The sequence below is a fragment of the Pieris napi genome, chromosome 9, assembly GCF_905475465.1.
Source record: "Pieris napi chromosome 9, ilPieNapi1.2, whole genome shotgun sequence".
Classification (NCBI taxonomy): domain Eukaryota; kingdom Metazoa; phylum Arthropoda; class Insecta; order Lepidoptera; family Pieridae; genus Pieris; species Pieris napi.
The window spans coordinates 241,581-263,739 of record NC_062242.1 but is presented as its reverse complement, the minus strand read 5'-3'; the positions used below and the strand labels follow the sequence as shown (position 1 = coordinate 263,739).

The 22,159-nt window shown below is 33.4% G+C and overlaps 4 protein-coding genes and 1 non-coding gene across 7 annotated transcripts in view; 2 read left to right on the top strand and 3 right to left on the bottom strand.

The window, feature by feature from the left end:
* Positions 1–244: 244 nt before the first annotated feature.
* LOC125052480 (replication factor C subunit 3) lies at positions 245–1,583 on the top strand. Its single transcript, XM_047653356.1, has one exon. It carries the CDS (start codon positions 434–436, stop codon positions 1,499–1,501), a length of 1,068 nt encoding a protein of 355 aa, XP_047509312.1. The 5' UTR covers positions 245–433; the 3' UTR covers positions 1,502–1,583.
* On the bottom strand, positions 1,574–5,892 carry LOC125052481. Of its 2 annotated transcripts, none has more exons than XM_047653358.1 (5): positions 5,734–5,892; positions 3,692–3,926; positions 2,735–2,859; positions 1,990–2,121; positions 1,574–1,762 (listed from the first exon to the last, which is right to left on the bottom strand). In XM_047653358.1, exons 1-5 carry the CDS (start codon positions 5,825–5,827, stop codon positions 1,596–1,598), a joined length of 753 nt encoding a protein of 250 aa, XP_047509314.1. In that variant the 5' UTR covers positions 5,828–5,892; the 3' UTR covers positions 1,574–1,595. The 2 variants fall into 2 exon arrangements, with proteins under 2 accessions (XP_047509314.1, XP_047509315.1); XM_047653359.1 differs by having other exon boundaries at positions 5,737–5,891.
* Positions 3,229–3,300, bottom strand: Trnaa-cgc. The gene has a single exon. It is a non-coding gene; the product is annotated as a tRNA-Ala (tRNA).
* Positions 5,893–8,664: 2,772 nt separating the features above from the next.
* LOC125052467 overlaps positions 8,665–22,159 on the top strand; it is a 54,702-nt gene continuing 41,207 nt past the window's right edge. Inside the window, exon 1 of the mRNA XM_047653338.1 lies at positions 8,665–8,717. The gene's annotated coding sequence lies outside the window, so the exon portion shown is untranslated. The remainder of the gene's footprint in view (positions 8,718–22,159) is intronic.
* On the bottom strand, positions 11,572–21,636 carry LOC125052468 (juvenile hormone-binding protein-like). Of its 2 annotated transcripts, none has more exons than XM_047653339.1 (5): positions 21,484–21,636; positions 14,842–15,070; positions 13,614–13,738; positions 13,164–13,316; positions 11,572–11,794 (listed from the first exon to the last, which is right to left on the bottom strand). In XM_047653339.1, exons 1-5 carry the CDS (start codon positions 21,590–21,592, stop codon positions 11,631–11,633), a joined length of 780 nt encoding a protein of 259 aa, XP_047509295.1. In that variant the 5' UTR covers positions 21,593–21,636; the 3' UTR covers positions 11,572–11,630. The 2 variants fall into 2 exon arrangements, with proteins under 2 accessions (XP_047509295.1, XP_047509296.1); XM_047653340.1 differs by having other exon boundaries at positions 14,842–15,067; positions 21,484–21,631.

The following is a 22,159-nucleotide window of genomic DNA, read 5'->3' as shown; positions in this document are numbered from 1 at the left end:
AAATGTAAAAAAAATGTCTATATTATTTTTCCAACTATTTTTAAAATATGTACTTATTATATATTATTGTGAGTATACTCTTGCTGCCATCTGTGTGGTAAAATATTATAATCTATGCCGTAGTAGTGCCAGATTATTGTAATAATATGGCCTAAAGGTCTAGATACCAGGCCATAAACTCCAAAAAAAAAAAGATTATTGTAATCTATGGTTTTCTACAACTATATTACAATTTACATTCTCTATGGGTTTCACTTTCGCGGCTATTTTTATATTGTAATTGGTAAATAACTTTCTCTGTTGTGATTATAATATTATTATAGGATTGAAAACGCTAAATAAGAACAAAATTTATGTATTATGTAGAATACTCCATATGAAATAATATCAGAAATCAGGAAAATTTTACGTGACGTGAAGTATTATTATAAAAATGAGTCTTTGGGTTGATAAACATCGGCCAAAAGATCTTTTAAAACTAGATTTTCATAAAGACCAAGCAGTACGATTAAAAAGTCTCGTACAACAAAGCGATTTTCCACATCTACTCGTATACGGCCCTTCAGGAGCCGGTAAAAAAACCAGAATTATGTGCCTCTTACGAGAGCTTTATGGCTCAGGAGTTGAAAGATTAAGACAAGAAACAATGCATTTTACTACACCATCTAATAAGAAAATAGAAATTATGACTGTGAGCAGTAATTACCACATTGAGGTTAACCCTACCGATGTGGGAATCTATGATAGGGTAGTTATAATGGATCTCGTAAAGAATGTAGCTCAGACACACCAAATTGACTCATCTGGTCAACGTGAATTTAAAGTTGTAATATTAAATGAGGTTGACGACCTAACTAAAGATGCCCAGCATGCTTTACGTCGTACAATGGAGAAGTATGTAGCAACCTGTCGTCTTATTCTCATAGCTAACTCTGTATCACGTGTAATTCCAGCTATACGATCACGTTGTCTAACAATACGAATTCCTGCACCTACCGAAAGTGAAGTTTGTAGTGTTCTGCAAACAGTATGCAAAAAAGAAGGATTGAATTTGCCCTCTGAACTAGCACTGAAAATTTCAAAGTGTTCTGATCGAAATTTACGACGTGCTTTGTTGATGTGTGAAGCATGTAAGGTGCAACAATATCCATTCAAAGCTGATCAAAAGGTACATGAGCCAGATTGGCAATTGTTTATCAAAGAAACAGCATCTATGATTCTTTCAGAACAATCCCCGAAGAAGCTTGGTGAAGTTCGTCAGAAACTTTATGAACTTATTATTCATGGTGTGCCTCCTGACATGATATTTGCTGGCTTATTAAAAGAGCTTGTTATAAATTGTGATATGGCTATAAAATGTCAAGTAGCGAGCCATGCTGCAATGTTTGAGCACAGAATGAGATTAGGAAATAAAGCCATTTTCCATCTTGAGGCATTTGTTGCAAAATTTATGGCTATTTATAAGAAATTAATTGAAGAATCTGTAGGAGATGCTTTTTGACATGTGTAAACTATAGAAAATATCTTCCTTTGATGTGCTTCACCCAGCTGAACATGAAGAAAAACAATAAAAAACATTTTTATAATTCAGTTTATTAATTATAAGTATAATAGTTTTTTACTGGAACTTGATTAGCAAATAATCTAAAGTTGTCAACAATTGCATGCATCAATGCTACAGTCACTTCATTTGCTAAGAAATCTAGGACAGCACTTCTTGCTGACAAGACCCTTTCTATCATGTAAGCATCTTCAGTTCCTCCTGTAAACATAAAATTTGTATATTTCCTGATAGAAACTTAAATCGAGTAAACACAAATCTAAGCTAAATGTTAGTAGTTATTCAATTTGAAAATAAAACATACATATAACTATTTAAATTGTTTATGATAAAGCACTTAGCAACAAATTATGTTCTTTCTTTATAGAACAGGCGGTTTTTCCTTAAGGTATAAATTTCAATACTAAAAACTTAACTAAGTAACTTACTAGGTTGTAAAAAGAAAGATGGAGTTCTTGAATTTCTTACAGCTATTCTTTCTTGACCAATTATTATGTAGTCTTCTGTATCATATCCTCGTTGACCTGTCCATGAATATGTAATATTGGTTTCAATATCACCTGCAAAAGTTCATATTAGAAAGTATATGTACCTATATATAAGTAAATAATACTATAATTTATAATATTATTTACTTAACATATTATTTGTACATTTTATATAAAACAAGTTACTATAGTTAGTTTAGTAGTCATATAAGTCATTCATTTATCACTAGATGGCAGTTTTCGCAGATTCACTAGTACCAGATTATGCCATAACTTTTATATTTTTTTTTTATTTAAATTATTCTGAAATCTGTTTAATCTTTACAGAAAAACATATTAATAGAATTAATCAGCATTACCAAAGTTTTAAATCCTTGTCTATTCTTTTAGGTGATATCTCGGTATTGTTAGTGTATGTACTACTAGATGGAGTGACATAAAGAAAATTTATAGTTATTGAAACAATTTAAGCAACAAACGCAAAAAAAACAACAAATTATTTTATTAGCCTCTGAAAAACAAACCTTGTTGCTTGCTAATCTTGTTTTACCTGATGCCCAACTGTGACTTTAATTACTATGAAACAACGTTTATTACAATTGATGTATAACTTGTCTTGATGATTACATGAATACTTAGACATAAATATTAAGTAGTTTAAAACAGGTTTAAGTAAACTACTCACTCAAGTCCATTGTTAGGGTAGAAACATGGGGATCCGTTCGCCCAGCAAAAGACATGGTAATTTCCCCCACAACATGCAAGTCACTTTTAAAACGAACACTGTTTTTCCCATTATTAAAATGAAATCTGTATCAAAAGAAACATTTAGGATTTAAATTAATTGTTCAATATTATATTCAATAGAATTTAATTTATCTTAATCATATCTTTATAGAGTACGTTTTTATTTCACTAAACTCCTCTTAAACGGCTGGACCGATTTGAATGATTTTTTTGTATGCGGTTGGACGCCCTGGACGGTTTAGATTCAAATTCAAAAAATATTTAATTATATAGGTAACTGTACACTTATGACCGAATTTTCAAACCAGTCCCGCAGATTTCGCTGCAGTCGGTACTTTCATACTTTGTTTAATATCCTAATCGCTTGAATCAACGAAATTAGGATAAATAAACAACATTGTTTTAGAAGATAATAAAAAAAACTATATCATGTGGAGATGCTGGGATTTGAACCCAGGACTTTCAGCATGCGAAGCAGACACTCTACCACTGAGTTACATCCCCGATATATATCCAGTTGAAATTCTGAATCACATCCATGACGTATTCAAATACTTTTATGTTTGTTCTCTATAGAATGGAGACTCTTGAATGATATCGACAATTATACAGGTACTTTAAAACTTAAATAGTTGGTTGGTAGACAATACCGGTGATTGCATTAATGTTAATAATATATACTTTCAAAACCGTTAACGACGACATCACTTAGAATAATATACCGGTTATATTAACCAAAATCAAAGGTCCCGGCTGAATTCTATTGTATTCGGTTCTTAATAACAATGTCATCGGTTTTCACGACCAAATATGAGTACTTAGTCCCTTCGATGTGGTAATAACAGGTTTTGACTGTGTTATGCATAATAAATATTTAATTGAATAGTGAACCCACTTCCTATCCACGAGCTTAGTCCACCTAGCACCCGTGACGTTAACCTTTCTGAACAGAAAAGACATTTGCTCATTGGGTACAGCGACCGTCACGCTGTTCAACACCATGGGGTCGACAGGGTTCATACCCAAATGACCAGAATCCATAAGAAAAAAGAACGTTCGAAGTCCTCGTCGAAGGCATTCTATATCATCAGCACGGCACGCTGGGAAGGGCAAAGGTGACATTGTGGACGCTGAAAAGTAAACACTCATCAAAGCCCTACATAATTAACCTGCGAAATACTGTGGGGGTAATCGAACATTATTCTAACGGAAACATGGAACCAATTTATAGTCAAATTCGTAGAGCTCTACGGCCTTAGCAAGTACTTATATAACCAAGTATGAACTTATTAATAATTATCGTAATCAAGTACTTCTAATAAGACCATTCGTTTAGCTTCACATATTTCTTGTATTTCCACAGAATATGCGGTTGTATATAATATAGGTACAGAATGATACTTAACTGCTATCTTAAATTAATCTCATATACAGACAGGTCGTGATTTAAAAGGTGAAAAACTTGGTATAAGATGAAGTAGTTACAATTGTGGTGTATAACACACCTGACGTGTATGTACGAGTAACACCAATCAATACATTATTATTATTATTAAGCAATTATGTTAAATATCAAAACAACACCTTTTACATAATATAAGAAAATAGATTTTTAGCGCATGGCATGCATTTTTAGCCAAGGAAGAGAGAGAGAGAAGAAGAAGGGAGAGAGGTTTACAATTTGATGTGTAATATGCCTTTATCCGTAGACCTTTCTGGTGTGAAATAATCGGAATCGAAAGTCCGTGAGGTACTACAATAGTTATTCTCTTTACGTGATAAAATTTGCCTTGATTACCATTCGGAAGCACAAGGATTGTCCAACGATATCGGTTTTGACTATTATGGACATCGCCAAATTCGGTATTCTCACATAAAAATATATAAATTAATATTTAATACTTTTTATTCACTAAGTAATACAATGTCAATTAATAAAAATAAGAAATATCGTTATTTAATACTTTTAGAAATAGGTTAATTTTAAAGGATTTTTTTTTAAATTAAAACACAAAAGGCACAAGAATTTACTAAATTGGTATAACCGTTACCAAACAACTTACGCAAGTACCAATAAGTATTAAGGTTCTAGATTTGCTTAGATTTATTATATTTTGTAGTTAAGGAAATATGTTCGAAATTATTATATGTAACGAGGTCAAATAATTCAACTTTTACGAATTAATATATTTACAAGGTTTAATGGAGAAATTAATATAATCTCAAATGCTAAATTGACAAAGATTAGCTTATTTATTGAAGACGTCAAAATATTTGTCAGCTGCCCGTTACACCCTCTAACATAATATAGGAGACATAAACAGTGGCAATACAACCCTTGGTTTTGAGCTCAGATTTCTGTATATTTAAGTGCTTGTTCTAGTAAGCTAGTAGGTGGATCAGCCTGCTGTGCCTGACACAATCCGTAGACTTTTGGGATCTAACGTATGTCGGTTTCCTTAAGATGTACTCACCGTCTGAGCTAGTGTTAAATATTCACAGTCGGAGTTCGAACCTACGACGTCAGGGATGAGAGCTGCACGCTCAAAGTAGTGGCCAACACTGCTCTCACACAATTAAGTAGAAATTATAAAAAAATGCAAAATTTTGAATTTTTTATCAAAACAACTTTGTCTAAAGCTAATGACACGTCTGTAAGGCCATTTTTTGATTCTTTTTTGCAAATAATACGTTTAATAAGGCAATGAAAGGTAGGTGGAAAAATTATGGAAAGGTGTAGGAGCAGCTAATTGAATAAGAATGGAAATACAAACCCGTCCTACAAAAAAAATTAACAACGAGACTATCTAAAACTCACATTTGCCCCTTATTTATATTTCTTCTATTCTACTAATTAAAAAGCAATTTAAAAGTTAAAAAAAACAACTTAAATCAAATAAAATTTTAATATAATACACTTAAGATATATAAACTTACATAATATATACTCATAATTCCTGAAAATAGGCAGTTCTCCATAACAAACACAAAATGAAATCAAGACTAAAAGAGCACTATAACTATTAAACATCTTGAACTCGCCACTCCAACTTTGAGAAAACGGTCTGCTTGATCGCAACACTTTTATATACTGGGTTTATTTTTTTAAAACATCGCAGTGACGCGTCCCGTTACTTGAAGATTTATTTTAAATTGTGATTTTTTTTTCAACTCGTGACCAATTTCGTGTTCCAATTATGAGTTCTAAAATCGCCATCACATCTCCGTATGCTTTAATTAAGGGGCTAAGTTGTCTTTGGACAACTCATAGATTAAAATTAGGATATCATTTGATCAAACATAGAAACAAGTTATCTAATTACCTACATATGAGGATAAAATTGTTTTATTATATTATGTAGTATCACAGCAGTTACGCAAATTAAATTGCTATTAGATTTAAAAATTTATAAAATTTATTTGCGTTAGCCCATGTTAGTCAAATCATGACTAACATGGGTATTATTTGTGAGTTTTATGTTTTATTGTCTTTATATCACATTATAACCTAATCCAAAATCTAATGCACGACAAATTTTATTAAGTCAAGAATCGAACTCTAGCCCCCATATTAACACAATGAATTAGCTACAGCTTTTTGACCAAAAGACTATGTATAGATATATAATTAACTAATCTTAATATTGTCCTTTTAATTGACTATAAGCCTTAAATAACTTTTGATTAATTTCTCTTTATCACTCTCGTGATACTTCACAAATACATGAACGTGACAAAACGTACTTTAACTAATTGAGGCTTATTGTACGTCTATGTATATCATCGCACATAAAGAAGATATCTATATTATGTACTACTTATATAGAATCATCGGAGTGTAAATTAATTTATGTTTGGATAGCTAAAACTATTTTAATCATGTTTAAGATAATATAGTTCCCTAAAACAATAACAATCGTATTGTCATAGATGATGCTATTCTCGATTGAAAGCGATACGAAGCCTTCCGAAATGTATCTTAAAATAGATGCGTTACACTTTCATTTTATTCAAGGCTCCGTATGTATGGTAACAATTCTTATTTAAAATTTATAAAGAATTTCAAAAAATAAATAAGATATTTTAATTTATACTTATAGTAAATAAAAACACATTTTATTTCTTTATTATTTATAAATTTCTTTATTATGAGTAAATGTTTGTTGCGTTACTTAAAATAATTTAAATAAAAAAATCAGTGGCGGTACAACCTCTTTAGGTCGTGGCCTCAGATAACTGAATCTGTTTCATGATCATTTTTAAATCTAATAGGCAAGTAGGTGATCAGCCTCCAGTGCCTGATACACGCCGTCGACTTTTTGGGTCTAAGACATGTCGGTTTCCTCACGATGTTTTCCTTCACCGTTCGATCAAATGTTAAATGCGCACATAGAAAGAAAGTCCATTGGTGCACAGCCGGGGATCGAACCTACGACCTCAGGTATGAGAGTCGCACGCTGAAGCCGCTAGGCCAACACTGCACTTAAAATAATTACCTACGATAATAATATCGCAGTTCTACGTACTTTTAAAAGATTTGGTTCTGGTTATCGCAGACGTTTTGGTCTCAACAATTGTATTTAAGTCTACATCAAAGAGAATTATCCAAAATCTAATTATGGTTAGTAGCGCGTTAGTAATGCGACAGCGACCCCGAAGTCTGTGATGCGGTCCAGTTGAAACGAAGCGAGCTCGTTCCAGTGGATACTGCCAACTGCCCTGCGATTCTATAACTCACTTTTCGAACTCACACAGCGGTTTTCGCATCTGCGGTCGCTCTCAAATCAGTCGTGAAGCAGTAATTTTATGATTTGGCATTCTGATAAACAATAAACAACAAGCTCCCACATTTTCAGAATGCCAAATCATAAAATTACTGCTTCACGACTGATTTGAGAGCGACCGCCGATGCGAAAACCGCTGTGTGAGTTCGAAAAGTGAGTTACAGAATCGCAGGGCTGTACTCGTAAGTAGAGAGTCTGTGCTCCTTGGCGGCACAGCAGAGGTAAAAATGTTTCCATCTTGCAGGTTATGTTTACATTTACAAACTTGATGGTATATTTCGCATCGGACTTCGAATTGCAAACGCATTCTTTTATATTTTGTTAATACATGTAAAAAATAAAATAATTCATGGGTAATTTCGTTCCATAAATCATGTGACCAACATATATTAGGTAATATGAACAGCACACCTTTTTTATTCCAATGTCAGATATTTTCTGTATTTAAATATTTATAGTTTTAACTCAAAGGATGCCGTATATTTGCTAAATATCAAGTTTCAAACCCAACTAAATTGGTCTCAATTTACTCAAACATAACAATATTTTTAAAGCTCGAAAACGTGAAACACAAATTGCGTACCGGGCTACGGCTTTTAAACATTTTTATATTTATGTAATCGTTTACAAATTGACAGCTTTATATTTTAAACTAGCCAGAAAATTAATTTCATCAATTAAAATTGCGTGTAAGTATCTATTATCTCAGATAAAATGTCAAACAATCGTATGTATTAGCTCAAATATTATTATAGATTGCGTGGTAGACACATTTTTGAGTATGTTTAATTTAGTTTTTTTAAAATCAAATAGAGGAATGCCACTCCGTGCCTTTTACCTCAGAGGTCACTCACGGAAACGTTAGAAGGCATTTATTCAAAAATATCCTTTTTTTGTAATAAAAATATTCTTACTAAATGCTTGATAAAACATACTTTGCTATTTAAGGCTCATAATGTGTATATATGATACCGTTTGTATACTGATGCATACAATTCTCAGTAATAATATATTCACAGTTAAGATGCAAGCTCGGTTGGATGCTAACATCTTCAGAACTACTTGAATAATGCTGGCCAGGCGGTTTCACTGCAATAGTATCTATCAACAACTTCGTACCTGTGACTTCAAGTAAAGGTAGATAAAGAGCATAATATATTATTATTTAATCTTATATTGAAACATTTTTTATTGGACCGAAATGTACTCGGAAACTCTTTCATTGGTAATGCTGTGCGAAGAGACATTTTAAATCCAGCAATTTTTTTTGAATCATAGCTAAAGGAATGTATACCATGTGTCCGTTTGAATTCCAAGAAATATCCCGTGAAACTTTATGTATATAGAACGAATTTTATTCAAATTTTAATTAGGTAATAAATCTAAGAAGTGGAGCTACTTCATTTATAACTTTATATTAAAAGTAATAAAATGATGTACTTAATCGCTATTTATGAGCTTTCAATTAATTTAATACGACGTAATTTATTACATGATGTCAATCTCAAAACTGTTCTTTTATCCACCAAAATATTTAATTTTCGTAGTACCCTCAAAGTCCTACGTTAATTGGAGTTTAATGACGATGATTACGAATAATTGGAAGTGTTTTATTATAACCAAATAATAAATGCATTCTTCATAAGATTAAATCATGTTGAATTTATCATTTATTCCAATTCCTGTAGTACGCATAGTAAATGTCAGTTGAACTAGATTCTTTAACGTAATGCCAATGTATTTTTCAAGGGCAACAACAAAATATATATTTCTATACACTTTTTAACTTGGCCACAAAAGAGGAACCGCCTCATACCGACTCTCAAAAATTTGTGTGAAAACCTTGACGTCAAAGGTTCATTTGACTTTTTAAGGGTAATAAATTTACGAAGTGATAATGACGCCCTCATAAAACACCACAAAACACAATAAAATTAATGGTTCATTAAGAATCGTTAGCCGATTTCAATTCGTTTGTCAATACACATTATATATTAATTTGGCACGAAATAAATAACACTCATAAACATGACTCAATTTAATATTCTTAGCCATTCTACTGACACTTCAAAATAAATAAAGACTTATAATTTTTAAGATCTGATATTGTGAGATATAGCTGCCGAGACTTTTATAGAAAAGGGGGAAAAAGGGCAGGAGGCTCACCTTATATTAAATGATACTGCCGCCCATGGACACTCTCAATGTTAGAGGGCTCGCGAGTGCGTTGCCGGCCTTTTAGGAGTTGTTACGCTCTTTTCTTGAAGGACCCTAAATTGAAATGGTTTGGAAAAACTTCAGTGGGCAGCTGGTTCCATAAAGTGGTGGTGCGCGGCCAAAACAGCCTTAAAAAACGCTCAGTTCTGGAACGACGGACGTCGAGGTTTTACGATATATACGATACACCTACAAATGGGAGAAACAAATATAGAGATATGACAGATTCAACCCATTCTAAGTAGTTATTTTCTATAAACACGAAACAAGACTCATTAATCATAAAATATTATATCAATGACGAATGTACTGTTGATGACCTTATGAGTTATATTGATGATTTGAGTTATTCATTTTATTTTTAACGTAAAGTAGGTACTTAAGGCACTTCATACATCTTCGATAAATTTAAATTTATCACTTGCTTGTCTCAGATAGGGAGGCAATTCTTAAACGGGGCATTAAAACATAAATAACATTATGGCTGAGTCAAGATTTTTTATTTTAGGTTAATTAAAAAATATTCAGGAAGCCAAAAATACATGTCATTTTACCGATTAAATCCAAGAATATATTGCGTATGTGACTTGCCTCTGTTTAATTCCTACTTTGGTTATAATAAAACATGGATATACCGCTATGCCAACTAGAAAATCACAAATCATCAAAATATTTTTTACTGAATGTAACGATTATAACAAAATAATTCTCCTCTTCGTTGACGGTCATTGAACGCGTCCAAAAAAGCTTATCGTGCAAATGTAAATAAGTTAATTATTCACATACAACTAAGTTCGTCTCACAAAATAATGTCCGATTATTTGTATGTATTTCTGTTAAGTACTCAAACCAGATACAAGTTTTTGCAATTACCAAGGGAAAATATTTACTAGAGATATAATAAAAGCAAAAAATGCATTGTTTTTGTGAGAATTAAAAATATGCTACAATGTTTTAATTATTTTCAACTCTAAGCATCAAAGGCTCAAGGTAATTCCGAGCTAGTAAAGAATTAAGAAAAACTTCTACTAAGCAAGCGTACCAATCCCAGCCGGCAACACGGATGACCCATCTGGCGCGCAAATGCACGTGGGCACTTAACATTTGATACCTTTGGGTGATTATAAGTCAGTTTAGTCCGAGCATATCTATATATATAAAAGAAAGTCGTGTTTGTTACAACACTTATAACTCGAGATCGGCTGGACCGATGTTAGTTATGTCTTTTTTGATGGATTTTTCTCCACTCCGAATAGCAGAATAAGTAATAAAATATCGGATAAGTTATCGAATAACAATAAATTAATTAATTAATTTTACGAATGCACACGGCATGTGGTGACATTTGTTGACAAAACTACGCATCATTTTACGTCGAATTCGTGTCACTTCAAGAAAACTCGAACTTGAAGTAAATGAGGAGATGCATAACCAGGCTTTGATCTTGATCGAAAACATGTGTTACCTCATCAAAAAATGTTGTAAAGCAGAAAGTGCTATAACATGCAGTATCGCAATATTGGCGATAGAGAGAAGAGGCCTAATGTGTAAAACTGCCATTCTTATTTTGCAATGGCAAGCAATAAAACATTTCTCTATTTGCAAAAAAAGTTATCACCTTAATGAAATCCTAAAATAAGTTTAACTAAAGTAACAACGATATTATTATTAAGGCGGAACGAAGTTAGCCGGGTCAGCTAGTTGAATATAAATATACTCGTATGTGCGTACGACGTTACGATAATATGTTTGGTTAAAAATAATTAAATATTAAAACATTTGATTCGTTTTTTATTAGTAAACAAAATACAACATATTATTATGTAGTTATTTTCACACGCCCTTCAAGAAAGCGTCTTTGGGCAGTATTTTAGCAGAGGCTCGTATGTTATGTACTACTGTCACATATGCCTTTTCGACAATCGCACAGAGCAGGCTATTGCCCTTGTCAGCAGAATTCGTCTTTATTTTTTCCCTCTCTGGTTGAATATCCGGATCTGAAATTAAGTCGGTATTCATCAATCAATTCCTAATTAATATTAGCATTTTTATTTTTATAGCTATTGAATTTTTACTGATATTTACGGGCTCGTTTTTAATTTTGTGTCTTTCTTGTTCTTCGTATACTAATTAAACAAATTGAGTTTAATATCATAATTTTGAGTTTAACCTTGCCTTTATTGCAAGAGATCAATTATTTATCAGTTTAGAATGGCGCTTGTAAAAATCCCAGTCGGCACGGGGTTTCCCATTAGCAATCATTGTCAATTATCTCACACATTACATTTGTATAACCTTAGATGTTAATTGGAACTGAATCAGCCGCATCAGTTAGTTATACAAAATATTCACACAATACAAAATAAACCGCTTTTAATGGCGTGGCTAAACTTGTTTATTAGTTTTGTTCCAAATCGTATATATAATTTATCTGACGTCCAGTGGTGGCCAATAATTATTTATTACAATGATAAGTGATGTTCATGTTAGATCTTGGCACCTGCATGAATTATCCGTATTTTTACTGATAAATAAATTACACCGGTCTGCAACAAAAATGGTGTCTGCATGTTTGCAACTGATTTCTATGTATTTAAGTATTCTGAAAACTAAAAAAAATACTCAAAATATTCCAAAACGTCAGGTTATTTTGCAAAACGAAAAACGTTATTAAAAAAGGTGATTTTTGGGCTAACTTAAAGTCATAAATAATAGGTACAATTTTAATTTGATTACTGTTTTTAAATGTATACAGGCCATAACTATCATTTCTTTCTAAATAAAAAACGTCCTGTGTGAGCTGAATAAACAAACATAAACAATGAACATTTGTATTGTGAACGTGCGTGCTCTGATAGTGTAGATTCTACACTGTAGAATGTGGCGCAGTACATTTACATAATAACTCGTCATTGTTTTATAGATTGTACATTGACATTGACAAGCCAAAATGTACCAAAAGGAGTTTCACTGGGCAAAATATATGTGTTTAGGGCATACTAATGAATATATTTTAGATTTAAAAAAAAGTTTTGTTACGCAATTATAAATTAAAAAAACAAATTTAGTCTTTTATCTTTCATTTTAAGATGATAAATTGTTTAACATAGATACTCAACAATCAGAAAACGACGTTCTATGACAGCATGAAGTCATTTTCGGATTCACGCAAAATCATAAGAATTACGCAAAAAAAAACCAAAACAGCTCTCAATATAGTTTTTGCAGACTTATGTTATGGTTGTTTTTTTTCTTTCGTGGGTCGCTACCCACCATTTCGTAAAGTCGAACAAATATAATTATTAAAAACCCTACAGAAGATAATTTTTTAAACTTACTTTTTGTGGCTCTCTAACTTAAACTTACCCGTTCTTAGAGATTCTAGAAGTTCCGGGCCTAATTTAATTACCGCTTCATCAATGGGTTGGCAGGAGATGGTTTCTGGGCTTACTTCGAAGTGCGTCACACCATTGGCATCAGTTTTAAAATCATAGTTGTAATTGGCTGTGCCCAATGCACCTGAAAAATTAACATTAATCATAACTTTAAGATTTTATTTATTATAACGGGAAAAGAAATACATTAAAACACTGAAAGATACGCTAACGTGACTATTATAAGATGGTAACCGTCATTATTCTTCCAATAAATCCCAAAATTCTCTAAAGAATTGCTAGCTATTAATATCAGTAGGCTTGGTAAATACCTTTATCAGTTAATATATGAGTTTTCGGTTCACTGGTCACACTAAATACTAAATAACATTTCTAATTAAAGGGTCAGTTTAACGGCGTCGTTAAGAAAATTTATACTTACTTCCTTTAATTAAAATCGAGCCGGAAAATGATTTCCCGCGTTTCTTTACCTCAACCGTTATGTCTCCAGTAATAATGAGGTCTAATTTTGTTTGCAATTCCACGGCCTTTGTTTCAGTATCTAAACTGTAATTTATTGAATTTCAATTAGTTTGTAACCACATTAAACTACAATTTTATAGTACAGATTGAAGTTTTTTAATCTCCTATTTATTCAAACTAATTGTCCTATCACTTTGTGTTAAATATTTACTCAAAGTGTGATCGAAATAGTGTTTTAGTTCTCTGAAATAAGGCAGTAATTGTCTGATTACGAGTTATTAAATGTATTTACACAAAACTCATGCACTTTCAGAACTAATTAAACATGCAACGGTAGACAACTGCTAGAAATTATTATGCAAATCGCTTCTGTAAAGTGTTACAACTATCAAACAAGCACATAATTTAATTACCAATATTATATGAATTTCTCCATTCTTAATAATTGATCTCCTATTGCGAGTGCTTTTCCTTTGTTATTTCTACTGTATTTACGTACATTCTTCTTTAATTTTTTACACGACTTTTTAAGCACCGAAATGCTGTTTGAACTTTTCGAATAAAAGCAACAGGCGTTAAAAACGTTCACGGCTTAATCCCTGCCTGCGGCAACCTGAGGCGCCTAATAATTCTACATTAATAATATGTAATAGGTATTCGCCTCAGATTGTATAAGTTTATTTAATACTATCTATATTATTTTATAATCATGTTTAACACATCGATTCCTGGGTGACGGATTTTGGTTTCCTCAAGCTGTTTCCCTTCGTCATACGAACAAGAATTAATTGAGCACATGAAAATGAAAATCCATTAATATACTGCTGGTATTTGATGGCTCGACATCAGAGTTGAGACTTTAGAGTCGCATGTTTGCCTTAAACTAGTGCCTTACTAGGGGAGCGTTCAAGTATTACGTAACGAATTTTGGGAGGGGGGGTCTATTTGTAAATCGTTACGATGCGGGGCGGGGATTGAATGGCGCGTTATTGTTAATATGTATTATTTTCGAGTCACTGGGTGGTCAAGAAACGTTTTACTATTGGGTACGTTACGGCGCGTTACATGGGAGAGGGGGGGTCAATAATCTCCAAAAATTTCGTTACGTAATACTTGAACGCTTCCTAGGAAAACACTGCTATTAGAATATAATATAATTAAAATTTATAAGATTTCTGTCCACCAACCTGAATTTAGACAAATCTTGATTTTTCAATCCGATTATGGTTAAGTTCGATAAATGATTCCAGACGCCATATTCCTCACTGAGCAAAAAGTCAACTGAGGCCAAGTGCATAGGGTCAATGGCCCTTATGTCATATTCGGCCACACCGTTTGCCGTTTTCGCCAAAAACTTTTGCGTTGACTTCCGTAAACATTCTGTATCCGTGATGTCGCATGGGGTGAGGAAGGCTTCTGAAAACATTGATTTTTGTCATAAAGGGAACCTTTTTATGTTAGAAGAAAACTTGATTCGATATATTAGACTTAGTAACAGTAAAAACGGAATTAAATTAATTTGAAGGCGGAGTCTGACTTTAACACTTAGGCCTACAACGCACTAGCGGCTGGCCGCAATGCGGTGTGCCGCTGCGGCGGGCCGCACATCGATTATTACATGAAACCGCACGATAACAACGCACTAACTTGCGGTCAACCGTCAACCGCTCCGGTTGAATTGGAGCTGCGGCGAGCCGCACCGGTTGAATGATGCGGCGCGCCGCGTCCCCTCCACGCACTCGGCGCGGTTAGCCGTCCTACCTACGTCATCACATATAATTATTTAACAAATGTAAACAAAATATTGTAAACCTATTTTAAAAGAGTAAAAAATTAAAAAATTAAATATGTTTATTATGGAACATAAGATACATGTATCACTTATTCCACGTCATTAAATTTTAATTTGTAATATTTCAAGAAGCACTGACGAGTGACGATTGCGGCAGACCGCAATAGGACCGCAATAGGGACGGTTAGCCGGAATACGGCATGCCGCTACGGCAGACCGTATATACCGCGGCCTGCCGCAGCGGCACACCGCATTGCGGCCAGCCGCTAGTGCGTTGTAGGCCTTAGAATACAATGATTATGATGAATATAGAGATGTGTTACACAGACTTACTTCAGAAAGTGTAATGTAAATTGTATGTAATAAAATAATCAACCAGTTTGGTTTTACTTAAGGCGACTCCTCAACCGATACCGGTGTTTTTTTTTTTTTTTTTTTTTTTTTTTTTTTTAACGTTTCCAGATTATTCCCCGACTATATAGTCGTCGGAGGTGTTAAAAAGCTTACATAAATGTATTGGTAACCCGAATGTTTACTTTCTATTACCATATTACTACTCTACTACTACCTATTTCTTTTGACAACCCCCTGCATGACCCTCACAGCAAATCCCAAAAAGATGCCCCTCAACCTAACATTGAGCATTATTCCCTTCAAACTCGTCTCCGTTACCCTCATGCCCATAGCTTGCTCAGCGTTATACCTGTCGTATCCATACATGGGACAGTCGGTCAGAACATGCAACACTGTCTCTTCAGCTGCATCGTCACAAGGACAGGCAGCACTTTGTCTAACCCTGAACCTGTGAAGATACGACAAGAAGCCACCGTGACCTGTCAACATCTGAGTAATCAATCCCGTTGGTTTTATTTGTTTAATTATCGAAAAGGCCGAAGCAACATTTGGAAGGAATAACTTGGTTATTGCAGCTGTTTCACCGTCTCGATATCTGTGATTCCATTTTTCTATCGTGTTTCCACGTAGACAGTTCTTCAAATGCGATATGGGAAATCTATTGTACACGGGCGCCTCTTCTAGATGCGCAGCTTCCTTTGCTAGTTGGTCTGCTCTTTCATTCCCCTCCATGCCCGAATGCGCTTTAACCCAAAAAATATCAATTTTTTTGTTGAGTAAATGCGCTTTATTTATGTTCTTACGAATTTCAACTACAAGGGGATTGAAAGAGCGACCACCCGCAACACTTTCGAGTGCACTTCGGGAGTCACTATATACGCCGTAGGTTGTTTCTGGGTGACAAAGGATCCTTTGAGTCGCTTTAAGAAGAGCCACCAGTTCAGCTTGATACACGGAACAGCATGAAGATAGTTTCAATTTAAAAGTCTCGAATTCGGCACCATTTTTCCATAAGGAAACGCTGGCACCGACCAATTCGTCTACTTTACTTCCGTCCGTATATATCTTTACTGCCGGTGCATCTGTTCTAGGACGCTCTTGTTCTCTATAGGCTATAAATTTGATATCAGGTTCTTTGGAGGGGTGAGGAATATTCATCCACGATACTCTTTGCTCCAGGTCACCTTCCAATTCAGACTGAAATAATCCTCTCTTTGCTTCGTATAGCACAGTATAGATACCGGTGTTGAATTGATTTCAAATATATATTTAAAGCTTTGTTAAAAATATCCGTATATATTCAGAGTTCATCACGTATATTGTATAATAAAAATAATAATTAAGCTTCATTTATTCCTTGAAACATTCATTCATCTTTACAAAATATACACACTTAAAAAAAACAGAAATTTTTATAATTAAATAAATAAATAATTAAAAATTTTCAAGGATCTCATATAATCTTTATATCTCCCTCAATTGTATCCATCTCTCTCTATTTTGTATTTATATTAAATATTAACTTTATATATATTGTATATAAGATAACTTTGAGTTTTCTGTGACGTTTGATTGTGCCTACCATGAAATATTGGCCAGGAAGCTTCCACACTACGACGTTGAAGACAAAATTTCCAACCCGATGAACTCAAACTTACAGGGAAGGATCCAAAGAGTGAATGTCAACGGGGTCACTTCTTCGGGGTCCGCAAGAACGCCCATTAATAATTGTGGCCCCTTTCTTATTTTTACTTTAATGAAAAATGGGAGGTCCATTCTTTGCCAATGAGCTTCATGAGATAGTGCTGCTTGCTGATGAGACCTCACTTTTATTCAGCGTGACAAGACCAAATATATCTTTGGATAATGTAAACAATGCTTTCTCACGTATAGTTAACTGGTTATATATAAATAACTTAATGTTTAAGTCAAAATGTATTAGATTTACAATTTGGGTGTAAAGTGATTTCAAAGATGACGAAAAAGAAATGTTGTTTAAAAAACTCGGTTCTTGGATATAACGTTACATTTTCAACTCCAATGGGAATAGTAAACACATAGAGAATCGTTCGAATAGGCCGAGATCTGCAGCGTATGCAGTGAGAAAAATATTGCAGTGGAATGACCGGGACACAATTCTCTAACATAGTTATTTTCACAGTGTAATACTCTACGGTATTCTGTTAAGGGACACTGCTGCGGATGTCCAATCCATATTTGTGCTGCAGAGGCGGGTTATTCGAGAGATGTGTTGTTTTTCCCCACGGGATTCTAGATATATGTAATAAGTTTAAGGAACTACGCATGACGCTAGCTGGTTAATATATACTATTCGAAGCTTTATTATACATATGTCCAAAAAAATATAAATTATTTTAAAACTAACGATGACTTTCACCAGTATACTAACTGAAAAGACTACCTGAGCGTACGACCTTAAACTAGGTTTCAAAAAATAATATAAGTAATTCCTTCTTTGGCAATTGTATTCGTTTTTTACAAGAATTCCCAAGCGATGTTAGAGAATTATGATTAACATAATTTAAGACCTACAACGCACTAGCGGCTGGCCGCAATGCGGTGTGCCGCTGCGGCGGGCCGCACATCGATTATTATATGAAACCGCACGATAACAACGCACTGACTTGCGGTCAACCGTCAACCGCTCCGGTTGATCTGGAGCTCCGGCGAGCCGCACCGGTTGAATGATGCGGCGCGCCGCGTCCCCTCCACGCACTCGGCGCGGTTAGCCGTCCTACCTACGTCATCACATATAATTATTTAACAAATGTTAACAAAATATTGTAAACCTATTTTAAAAGAGTAAAAAATAAAAAAATAAAATATGTTTATTATGGAACATAAGATACATGTATCACTTATTCCACGTCATTAAATTTGAATTTGTAATATTTCAAGAAGCACTGACGAGTGACGATTGCGGCAGACCGCAATAGGGACGGTTAGCCGGAATACGGCAGGCCGCTACGGCGGACCGTATATACTGCGGCCCGCCGCAGCGGCACACCGCATTGCGGCCAGCCGCTGGTGCGTTGTAGGCCTAAGACTTACATTAAACGTGAATAATTTGCGAAAGCTTTTCGTTAAGTATATGATTTAATTTTATATATAAATTAAATAAATTGATGCTATTGCTTGCTAAGTTCCTCCAGTTCTAATAGGTTAATAGTTACTTTGTAGGCGATTCGTCACCACCAATAGTGTACATAATGTCAAGGTTTTACCTTGATTGACTACGTATTGGTATTTTTTTCTCACTATATTGTAAATGCTTGCTTCTATTTTGCCCGCTGATGATAAGCTTGTTATTTTATTGTAATGACATTATGTTTCAATATCTCAAGTGAAGCCTGGGCTAACGATTGCAGTTCCTTACAATTTCCTTTTACGCAATAACTTGGCTAGTAAAAAGAATGAAGAAGAGTTTCTTGCCAGTTCTTCTCGCCCTCGATGTGGGAACTGATGGAGAAGTAAATATATATATTCCTTATAAATATACATAAGAGTAAGCGATATAATTACATAAATTTTGATTGATGGATTGCTTAAAACGTATAGTGTAGTGATATTACAAGAATTCAGTCTAGACTAATCAGGAATATCCTCTAAAATGACTTACGAAGTAAATCATAAAATAATTGGATTATATGGAATACTGTAGAGAATTGCAAATAGGCTTGAAACTAGAAACTACAAACTCTATAGAACCAATATATATTATCTTATAATAGAATAATATAGAGATAAGAAATCAATTCTTTTGAGTTTCAATATATTATTATAATGGATAAGGTACCTATGTTATAAAAATAGTATTATCAGATCAATAACTGTGATAAATTTAAATTGGCCATATTTAACGACCAATTTAAGTTCATTGAGAATCTATTGACACTTGTGTATCAATTGGTCATTTGTGTGTCTGGCCATGAGTTTTGATCATAAAGATTGGATTTAATCCTGCTATAATAGAAGGACTCATAAATAATTGTGAAAAATATATAGTTTTTTATAGAACAAATGGCAAGTGGCTCTTCGGATGTTAACTGACACCACCGCCAATGGACACTCACAATGCCAGAAGGCTCGCAAGCGCGTTGCCGGCCAATAAATAAGGATATAATAAAAACAATATGCAGTTTATGTATATCATTAAAAATTACCACGCTTCGCTGGCATACGATAACTTATTCGTCACAATACTTCACTTAACTACTTGTAAAATTATGAAGCGTCAATTGCATTTATTTCAGCTAAATTGATATTGATTGATACATTTGATAAGAGCTCTCCCACACGTGTTGAAGAAACGTGGATATAGCACAATCATGCCTACACTATGTTTTCTAATATAACTATTTCTGTTTTATAAAGTATTACCTGTTCCCTGCCACGCTTCGCTGTGGCACATTGTGATTGAATGGTTGAGAAATGAGAAACAAAACAAAGAAAACATTACATTAGTTTAATTTTGCAATACTTGTGGAAAATAATGAAAAAAAAATTTGATAAAAACCATCCTTGATGCGGATTATACATCATGCTAAAATTTCAGTTTTTGAAGCGTACACAAACCAACATAGCGTTATTATATATAGATTAAAGTATTCCAACGATCACAGTGTACGAACCTAATTTTATAAATTAGCTTAGATAACGTCGGACGGAGGATAAGCCCACTTCTATATATTGAGGTGAAATATTACACATATCAAGAGCTTCCATTGTTTATTTTAAACGCTGCGTAAATATTAATAAATATAAAAATATTGCGTTCGCACAAGTTTGGATGCCGACCTACTTGACCTATTAAGGAAACTAAAAAGTGAAAATACGAGGAAGTGTTGTTTTAATGTTGAATAAACGTTTTATGTATATGGTTGGATAAAACACATTCAAATTTATTATTTTTATTACAAAACCTGAAACACCATTCACATAGTGTTATAATGAAACGTACTTGATTTTAATGAAAAAATGTGCGTTTTAGTACTTTTAAAAAATTTTCAACAACTAGTTCGAGTGAGAAATTATTAAAGTATTAAAAGGTAAAAGACAATTTCTCAGTGAAACTGGTTTGCAAATATATTTTAATCTGTTAATATAACTGTTCTCTAAATGCTTGAAAATCTGGATTTATGAATCATTTTAAATACTCAGATGAGAAATTTCTTTTATGGAATATAAAATTCTTAAAAGAAATTTCTTGATATTTTTGATACCATTAAAAACAGATTCTTTACTTCATTTACAATTTACATTATATACTTTTAAATCCAGTAAAAGTAACAAATATAATCGAGGAATCGGGTAAACATACCAAAGAAAAATTAAATGAGAATTTCGGTACAACTTCTACCCTTTTAAATTATCATAATCAAATAATGAATGTAAATTAATATCCGAGCTGTGGAGTCAATATCAGGAAACCTGAATCTCACGAATTCTACTATAAACCATATAGTACACCATAAAGCAATTTCAAAAGAGAATTATAAACTGTTTCTATTAAAATCCTGTTGATTTAAGAACATTGGAGAGATTATAAATACATAGACAAATAAGTTACGTCACGGAGTCTGCTGAGCTTCAAAAAAAAACAAAAACCCAGCAAATTTGTTTTTTCTATTATCTAAATGACATTTAAGGCTATATTTCATACCTTCTTCACATAAAGCCGTGACAAGAGACACAAACAAAATAAATCCTCGAGCCGCCAACATCCTGCCACACCAGTCACCACACTGATAGACTCTCAGTTCATATATCATTTACTTTATATACGATTGATTAGAGTAATGCAAATAAAATGTTATTAAAAGAGAATTCCGACGTTAGGCATGCATAGGTCACATATTATCAGGTCCGTTAAAGTAAATAATGATAATGTAATATTATGGTAGGTATAACTTTGATTTTAGATATTTAGAAATCATCTGCATATTAAACACCAGTACGGTGAAAACAGGAGTATTATTAGAAAGAAAGATAATAATAATAATCGTTAATTTGCAAAGAAAGTGGTGCATTCAGATTGATCAATTATAAAAAAAACACAATCAGCCATATAAAGATAGGCATGCAAATGTCATGATAATAAGAAAAGTTAATAATAAGTGTTGTGAAAAATGATCTAAATACACTCCCACGCTATAAAGGCACCTTGCCTTTGAAAATTTATTCACCCTCCCCTTGAAAGCATTACACGACACTGATCTATAACTTCTAAGAAGGTGATTCAATAGTTTCATAGCCATGGCGTAACTTCTTTGGAATATACGTGGTGCAACATGCAGCAACCCACAGTCGTGTTGAATCCCTCGGTCTGTATCTAACAG